General features: G+C 43.8%; 1 protein-coding gene across 1 annotated transcript in view; it reads right to left on the bottom strand.

The window, feature by feature from the left end:
- Positions 1-10,000, bottom strand: part of cdh13 (cadherin 13, H-cadherin (heart)) — a 450,477-nt gene that overhangs the window by 261,153 nt on the left and 179,324 nt on the right. The window contains exons 5-6 of the mRNA XM_042110513.1: positions 3,696-3,701; positions 3,195-3,347 (exon numbers count right to left, since the gene is read on the bottom strand). Of these exons, the coding sequence (XP_041966447.1) occupies positions 3,195-3,347; positions 3,696-3,701 (159 nt within the window). The remainder of the gene's footprint in view (positions 1-3,194; positions 3,348-3,695; positions 3,702-10,000) is intronic.

The following is a 10,000-nucleotide window of genomic DNA, read 5'->3' as shown; positions in this document are numbered from 1 at the left end:
AATGTCATGGCCAATCACAGAGATAAACTCCAATCAGATCAGATTCCTTTTCTTCTTTCACTCTTTCACTCTCACTCTCTCTCTCTCACTCTCTCTTTCTCTCTCTCATTCTCTCTCGCTCTCTATTCTTTTCCTACTCAGATTCCATTGATCCATAGAAAAAAAAAAAACATCTGAGTTAAGAGAAAAAAATTCTCAAGAACAACTTGGCACCGTGCACCAGCAACAACAAAGTTAGGGAGAAAGTTTATTTCCCTCTGTCTCTCTCTCTGTCACTTTAATACACCCGCCTATTCAAATAGTTTCTGTCTCACACATACTTACTCAAGCTTGCACACAACAGCTGGCCCTCTCTGAGCCAAATCAACCATTCCCAGACACACACACCTTTTTCACACACACACACACACACACACACACACACACACACACACACACACACCTTTTTTCACACAAATGAATCATCCTCCAGTGTTATCTGATGAACTAAATTAATAGTGTGACGTATACCTGAACATTTTTTGCAATTTGCACACATGGGAAAGGTCATCTTCAAAATAACTGGCCTTTTGCCGTGCAGTTGCCTTTAATTAATGCCCTTAATACAGCAGCTGGTATCAAATGAGCCATGTGCAACTGTGTGTGCATGTGTGTGCATTTGTGTGTGTGCTTGTATGGGTACTTATAAACACACACACTTTCACATGTCCAGTTACAATAACGAGGGTAGTTGGATCCACCATTGGACAGTTATAAAAACCTTTAACCAATTACAGTTTTTTACAATTGTTTACACACATTTTCAAAACTGTGTCTATTTTTCAAAACTCCAAACACAAAACCCACAATACAAAATGCAAAATGCCTCAAATCTCCAGCAAAATGACACACAACATTCAAAATGTCAAAAACACATCTTTAAAGCAAACATCCGCCTCACATTACAAACACTTTTGTCATAATATGACATTTTGGATACATCATGTACACACTGTTACTCAAAACCTAATGCTCTTCTGTCTTTCATAGGCTTTATGTATTTCCATACAAGAGTGAAAGTTACGGTATCTACAGAGAGAAGTTGAAATACACTGTATTATTGAAACCAAAAATAGTGATTTTTCGCAAATAATTTGCTGTTGCAAATATAGTATTTTACAGCCAACAAGAACAAAGCAAAGCAAAATACAATGACCACCAGATGTACATGGAGTTCTGAAAAAGCTGATTTTGCCTTAGACGGAATTGACTGGCTACTATCAAATTACTTTGCTTTTTCCAAAGAAAAGTGTGTGTGTCTGTGTTTATGTGTGTGTGTGTGTGTGTGTGTGTGTGTGTGTGTGTGTGTGTGTGTGTGTGTGTGTGTGTGTGTGTGTGTGTGTGTGTCTGTGTGTGTGTGTGTGTCTGCGTGTGTCTGTGTGTGTGTGGGGGGAGCTAATGGTAACTTGGGGAGACACAAAAAGTAAATAAGACAAGTTTTACTGTACATAAAGTCGACTTTTTGTAGAACATTCCTTTCAAAGTATCTGCATTGGTTCTGAACATTTGAACCGTAAATCCTCTAGGAGCAGATTGAGAGGGTCCATACCTACATAGAGAGTCAGTATGTCTACACATAGGCCTATACTAAGGCAATGATTGGATGGTGTTCAGTAAAGTAATGAGTGTTTACACATGTGAGGAGAGAGAGTGAAGCACTGGTGTGGCATTTTGATGGGTTGTGTTTGAAAAATGAAATCAAGTTACTTCCTGTTTGATTTTTGTGTGTTAAGTAGAAAATTGTGTGTGGTGTTTTGCAAAATGTGTTTTAGTCAATTGACCGTTCGCAAAAGCCACGCCCCCTAGTTATTGTTACTACGCCCGTCAAACTCAGAACGGAGTTGTCTAGAGGCTCTTTTAGAGAGCCACGGACCTAAAAAAATGTACAATCATTTACAATCCGTTGAAAGACTGCAGTATGACATGGAGACACATGTATAAAACTCATATCTAGCTTTGTTGGGTGACAAACTTAAACGGGAGGCGAGTGTGATTCACTGATATTAATATTAGCTGTGCTAGATAGACTTGCATGCATGTTACAAGGACACTGGGCCATGTCATGTAAGGAACATGGTGCTGCCAAAAATCGGAAACATAGCCTACATTGCAGAGCCACTTCAACTTTATTATTATATGGTGAATAAATGTTACACTACTGTGCACAGCCCCACGCTTCTCTGACGTGACGAAGCTAGCACGTTATTATCAGCGGTTAGCTAACTATGCTAACGTTAGTTATCTAGAAGCTACAAGTCTCCTCCAAGTGACAATCATTTTATATACAATGCTGGCAAAGCTGAAAACAATTAACATCCTTATTTATCTTACTTACATTGAGTTGACTGTGTGGCTTAATCCACAGATGTGGTGGAGCACTGTTTAGTTATGGTTTGCTAAGAAGTAACCCTTTGCTTTAAAATAGTGGAGATCTGGGACGAGAGCATTTAATCTAATTTAACATAATTACAGAAAACGTAATCAAGATTGAAAGGAATTTTTCTGTGTATCGGTGTTGTGTTAATCCCACATATGTCATTTGACTGTCCTTTTCAACTCACTCAACTCAATATCACTATAAAATCCCATAAAACCGGACAAATATCAAGGCTCCCAATACATTTCTATGGAACCGTAAGGTGAAGTTGACGGGCCATGTCTGCCGGCACGGAGCTACTGGACTGCCATTGGCTCATCTGCGTTCGATGGGCTGGGTTTTGCGAATGGTCAATTGAAAACTGAGTCAAACACTGAGAATTAGTGTATGGTTTTGCAGATTTGGTGTGGGGTTATGATGTTTGGAAGACATGTTTAGAAAATTGTGTGACAAGCAAAGATTTAGTGTGTAAGCATTTGAAAAAAACTGTAAAACCAACCAGCACAATGAATCGATGGAAAGTAAAAATATACATAACACTACTTTCAAATAGGATTGTTGGATCCACTGTTGGATTGACACACAGATTATCCATCGACTTAAAACCAACCTACGCAATGAATGCAATGAAGAGTGCATATCTACATAGCATGAAAGAGGTTACTTGGATCCACAGTTGAATCACTTACAAAAGACCAACCTCACAATAAAGTCAATAAATGTTGCAAATCAACATAGCACAACCAAGAAAAGTGTTCTCCTGAGGCTGGTTGCTTACCCGGTAGATGGGGATGACCTCCCGGTCGAGGGATCGGCTGACGGAAACCTCGCCCGTGTACCGGTTGATGCTGAACACACCCACAGGGTCTTCGTCTGCACCCATGCCTGTCAGACGAAACGTGTGGTCTGCTCGCAGCTCATTTGGGATGATCTGATGGAACACACACACACACACACACACACACACACACACACACACACACACACACACACACACACACACACACACATCTTCAATTATATGATACATACCTTTAACTGATTTATAGAGAAGTGACACAATCATTTAGCCAAGACTACTGTATGTTGAGCCTTAGAAGTAATGGTTTTTGCTGGACTGATCATCCTGCCACTAAATGTCATATAATCAATAATTGGATAGATCTGTATGCTGTACGATGCAAATGCATAGAACTGTGTTGTATCAATGTTATTGATTATCTGGTTATTCAGTCATGCACATGTACACAGACACACACAAACACACACTGGTACTCACATGTGACTGGAGAGAGCCAGAGGATCCATAGTCATCCCAGCAGGCAGAAGCAGGAGGTTAGGAACAAAGAAAATATCCAAACCATGTTAGTCTCATGTCTGCATGCACATACGCACACACACAGACACACACAGACACCAAAATAACCAGAAATAAGCCACATTTCCCTAATTTGCAGAGGAATCCTTGACATACTTGTTCCTACAAATTACCATGGCAAGCTCAGTGAATCAGGAAGACAGCGATAATGAAGGGACAAAGATAGAGCAAGTAGATCTTCTGTGCTTAATGAAATATCACATTAACCTGCCTCCCTCATAATGGCTCCTAGTCTCCCGCAAACCTAACAGGTTGAGGCACACTAACATTTGCCCATGATGAGCTTCCAAATGAAAGACTGGTATAGGGTTAATTAATTCTACGAAATAAATCAACATGTAATCCCTGATGGCGGAGGACCAAAAATAATTCTCCTATTAAAACAAATCCTGTGCAAATAAGCACTCAGTTATTGTAAATAAAACAAACATGATATCATTTACAATTGGACGAAAAATAAGCATGCAAATCCAGAGAACAGGAATATCTAATATAGCTTCATGGAACTGGCAACTAAAACTCAAACAATACCTTACATAACAAAAGCTCCCTCTTGAGCTGTTTATCTGCCACACACAGAAGCTTTTCTCCCTCAAAGATCTGGCGTTGTGCTTAATTTTATTTATTTATATTTTAATTTTATAATTACAGGGTCTATTAACCCGGCATGTTATTATCTCAACAAACACACAGTGGCTGGGCCCGCTCGGAGAGAGGCCGCTGCGTGCAATCTCAGGCCTTAATGCCACAGTGTTTACTGGGAATGGGCTAATGGCAGGGAAACGAGAGGACGTGACAGTGGGGGTCTAAGCTTGCCCCATTACTTGTGGGTACCAGAGAGATTGTTGGGGGGGGGGGGGGGGGGGGGAGTTGTTTGTTGGTGCTAGCTCACAGAAGAATACACACATAAGCACACATGGTGCACACACACACACACACACACACACACACACACACACACACACACACACACACACACACACACGCTAAACAATTTCTGTATAATTTGAAGAAGCACCACTTTGTTTCAGTCACATGTCTTCCAAAAGAGGGCCGGTCATAATCACTTTCCATACCCTCTTCCTCTTCCTCTCCTTTCCATACCCTCTTCCTTTCCATATCCTCTTCTTCATCATCATTATCATCAACACCACCTTACAGTAATCTTCATCTTCTTCTTCTTCTCCTTCATCACCATCACCATCACCATTATCATCATCTTCTTCTCCTTCTCCTTCATCATCATCATCAACACCATCATCATCATCATCTTCTTCTTCTCCTTCATCATCATCATAATCATCATCATCATCTTCTTCTTCTTCTTCTTCTCCTTCATCATCATCATCATCATCATCATCATCATCATCATCATCATCTTCTTCTTCTTCTTCTTCTCCTTCATCATCATCATCATCATCATCATCAACATCATCATCGTCATCTTATTCTTCTCCTTCATCATCATCATCATCAACAACATCATCATCTTCTTCTTATTCTTGTCCTTCATCATCATCATCGTCATCTTCTTCTTCTTCTTCTATTTCTTCTTCTTCCTCCTCTCCATCCCAGCTTGGCCATCTGGCTCTGCGACAGCCCTGGAGTGCACCCACCATCTCAATGGTTGCCATGGAAGCATGCTTCTCAGGCCCGCATTATCAATCCTCCATTGCAACAAAGGAAGATATTTTTCTGTTTAGTACCCCCCCCCCCCCGCTCTCTAGCTCTCTATCTGTACCGTTGCTAATAGACAGGCTATACACACCTGGAGAGAGGGCTGGGGACGGAGCTATGCTGCATGAATAAAAGAAGGCGCCGCTGCGGAGCCACTGGCAACTGAGGATGGGAGATGGAGTAGGTGAAGGGAGAAGGAGATGGGGCTGGACCAGCTAGGTGTGTGTGTGTGTGTGTGTGTGTGTGTGTGTGTGTGTGTGTGTGTGTGTCTCTGTGTGTGTGTGGAGAGTTTTCAGCGAGAGGAACGGAAAGTGCCAAAAGAAGTTTGGAATGATCAAGCGTGGCCAGGGGGGTGTGACTCGAGCTGCTCCTGTGGTAATTGATCACAGGGGTGTGTGTGTGTGTGTGTGTGTGTGTGTGTGTGTGTGTGTGTGTGTGTGTGTGTGTGTGTGTGTGTGTGTGTGTGTGCGTGTGTCTGTGTCTGGCAACAGCCAGGAAGGGTGCAGAGGTATTTCACTTAGTTAGATTGTTTATTGCACACACTAAAACACACCCACACCCACACACACACACACACACACATACAAGCAAGCAGAGGGTGTGAGTGCGTGAGTGAATTCATAATGCACTCACACATACACCCACATTCACATCCACAAACACACCCACTCACTCACATCCTCAAAGCAAAGTGGATAGCTAAGAAACACACTAATAAATAGAGACTTCAGTAACGCAGACACACACACACACACACACACACACACACACACACACACACACACACACACACACACACACACACACACACACAAACACACACACACACACACTTGTGTTGTCTATCTCTCTCTCTCTCTTTCTCTCTCTCTCTATCACACACACACATACACACACACACACACACACACACACACACACACACACACACACACACACACACACACACACACACACACACACACACACACACACACACACACACTTCCCCGGCCTACTCTGCAATCATTAGGCTCCCACAGAGAAACATCCTTGTGGGAGCAGCTCACCTATTTCAATCAGTCCTCATTACCAGAGCTCCACATTAAAAAGCCAAGCAGACTAGAGTTACCACTGGCCTGAGACAGCTCCCAGTACACACACACACACACACACACACACACACACATACAAACACACACACACACAATGGCATTTGGCAACAATGCAGAGCAAATAAAAATACACAACAGGCACAGACACATACAAAATGTAGTACAGACCATGAATGTACATGCTCATACACACAAATACACACACATGCGCGCGCGTGCGCACACACACACACACTCACACACACACACATCCTTTCTGTAATACATAGAGAGATGCAGGACTTCGCCTCTGAGCACTCCAAACTATTTCCAAAGTTTGAGACTCAGGGGACAGTGTGGAGGGTTTTGTGTGTGTGTGTCTGTCTGTGTGTGTGTGTGTATGTGTGTGTGTGTGTGTGTGTGTGTGTGTGTTTGCCTGGCAAGGAGGATTGGGGGCGTATATGAATTAGTCATAGAACCACACCCAGGGCTGTCACTCTGAGTGCTTTTCAGTGTTCAGTACGGAAAGGGAGTGAGGAGAGAGAGAGAGGGAGAGAGAGAGAGGGAGGGAGAGAGAGGGAGAGAGAGAAAGAGAGAGAGAGAGAAAGAGAGAGAGAGAGAGAGAGGGAGGGAGAGAGAGAAAGAGAGAGAGAGGGAGGGAGGGAGAGAGAGAAAGAGAGAGGGGCGGACAGACAGATGGGCACACAGAGAGTGGAGTGGACACGCGCCCAGCCGGGGCCTCTTAAGTGAGCAAACAGAGCGGCCAGAAGGTCCCCCACAGGAGCACTTGGTGTCCGACGGAACGCGTCTGGAACATCCACAACGACTGGCCCCGACACACCCCTGCTGGATTTATAGGGTCAACATCACCCACTGCCCATGTCTACACAGCCCAAAGAGACACACACACACACACACACACACACACACACACACACACACACACAGAGAGAAAGATACATACAGAGAGACAATCATGCACACATAGACAAAAACATTCACACACAGACACACGCTCACAGACACACACACACAAACACACAGACGCACACACACACACACACATACAGACCCCCTCCCGCTCCCCTGAGAGACACTTAAATTTGCCACAACAAGGTCAGCAGCAGCGCCGTTAATGACAATCAGGGCCGGCTGCTGATTGGTGCCCCCCCCCCCCAGAGGCCATTAGGATGAGGAAGTGAAGAGGCCTCCACCGGCCGCACAGCGCCTTGATGAGTAGCACTGCCCCTGCAGACGGCCAGGGAGAACAATGCTCTAATTAACAGCTGGGATTAGCTGCTGGACTCATCAGTGGTTGGAATCACAGCAAGACGAGAGAGAGAGAGAGAGAGAGAGAGAGAGAGAGAGAGAGAGATGTGTATATGTATGTTTTTTTTTTCCTTATATATATATATATATATATATATATATATATATATATATATATATATATATATATATATATATATTCACAGATTTTGTTTTATGACTGTCATTTAGTCTTGATGAGTTCTAGACACTGTATGCTTTGGCAACACTTTCTTCATGAATTGTCATGCCAATAAAGTGCTTTGAATTTGAATTTGAATTTGAGAGAGGCGGCAGAATAAGCTTGGCCAAGGGTGACAAATGCTGTCTACTCTTGAGAATGCTGGTGGTGTTATTTTATGCCCTGTACTTTTTCTATTTACTCTCCCTCTCTCTCTCTCTCTCTCTCTCTCTCTCTCTCTCTCTCTCTCTCTCCCTGTCTCTTTCTGTCTCTCTGTCTCTCACTTTTCCAGCCACAGACTATTTAAAAAGTGTCAGGAGCGCTAAAAGTGCACAGGAGAGTTCCAGCAAGTGCTCACTCTGCACTGCAAATGAGGGAAACACTCCCGCTGTTGGCCTCCAGGGGCACCAGCTCAGCTAAGTGATGGAGGGAGGTGAGAAAGGACAGATGAGTGAAGATAGAGAGAGCAGAGAGAAAAGAGAGAGAGGGTTAGGGAGAGAGAGAGATAAAGAGAGATAGAGGTTGAGGACAGAAGAGAGTGGGGAAAGAGAGTGGGTGAGAGAAAGAGAGAGAGAGAGAGAGGATAGAGGTTGAGGAGAGAAGAGAGAGGGGAAAAAGACAGAATACAGAAGCAACTGAACGAAAGAAAGACAGAGAGAAAGAAAGAGAGAGGGATAGCTGGAGAGGATAGGAACAGCCTGAGGCAGAGTTCTCTCTCGGGAAAGTGTCCTTAATGATGCAGGACACACAGGAATGCCACAGAGCTCATGCCGTGCCCACGTGGTGCCCACCGCGGCTCCAACAGCCGCCCACGTCGTGCCCAGGGCGGCTCCGTCAGCCACCCACGCTTGGCATGCAGCTCTGAGCTTCTCTGACGCTGTCACAGTCCTGATGTTTGTGTTGGAAGATCATAGAGGGCCGTGAGGGGGTCCCTGCCTCCACTCCACTGCTGCTTCACACAGACATGCATGCAAGAGACACCACGTCTTCCTGAGTTTGACTTCCCCTTTCCCGTGCGACCTCCTCAGCGAAAATGACTGATGGCATACGTGTCTTACTTTGTGTGTGTGTGTGTGTGTGTGCGTATGTGCGTGTGTGTGTGTGTGTGTGTGTATGTGTGTGTGTGTGTGATTGTGTGAGACTGTGACAGTGCGGCTCCTGGGACAATTGTCTATTTTTTTCCCGCTCTTAGAAGACAGAGGCTTTGTGTAAATAGAAGAAATGACAAGACTTCAGAGTTTTGTCCTCGGCAGGCAATTACTGCCTCTATTTGTCCACGCTTTGCTGATGTTAATGGCATAATCCATTCTTTCTGGGATTTTTAGGGCGTAATTACGGTCCAAACAGAGATTAACGCCTGGCGGATGCAAAGGCCAGTGTAATGTTAGGCTTAGCGCTGTTGAACTAAGCTTTGATTAACATTTCCTCTCCTCAGTGCCCTGGTTCAGGAAGCTGTCTCCTTCCAAACTTCACTTTCACACACTCCAGGCCCGTCCAGGATTTTCACTCACTCTTTCACCAGTTTTCTTTTGTTCTGTCCCTCTGGCTCTCATTTCTTCTCTCAACCTCAGCAACCTTCTACCATCTTGTGCACAGACACACACACTGGTGCACATTTCTTTCTTTCTTTCTTTCTTTCTTTCTTTCTTTCTTTCTTTCTTTCTTTTTTTCTTTGTCACGATTCTTGCCCATGCATGAACACAAAGGTCTGCGGATCTATAAATATTTGTAAAGCCTGGTTTAAAGAAGTGTTATTTTGCCTGTTTATCACACTTAATTACCACTTCTCCAAAAACAAACACGGTGCCCTTTCCCTTGCGTTAATGAAACCCTTTTTCTTTTTACACCGAGAGTTGCTAATGAAAAGCAATGGGGGCGACCGTCTCAGGCAAGCAATTAGGTCGATTAAAAAATGCTGTTTGATCTCCTAAATACAAAGAAAAGTGCATATATGGCTTGCTCCGAAT

Source organism: Alosa sapidissima, chromosome 11 (assembly GCF_018492685.1).
Source record: "Alosa sapidissima isolate fAloSap1 chromosome 11, fAloSap1.pri, whole genome shotgun sequence".
Lineage (NCBI taxonomy): Eukaryota > Metazoa > Chordata > Actinopteri > Clupeiformes > Clupeidae > Alosa > Alosa sapidissima.
The sequence above is the reverse complement of the archived record's forward strand: the minus strand, read 5'-3'. Positions and strand labels throughout refer to the sequence as shown.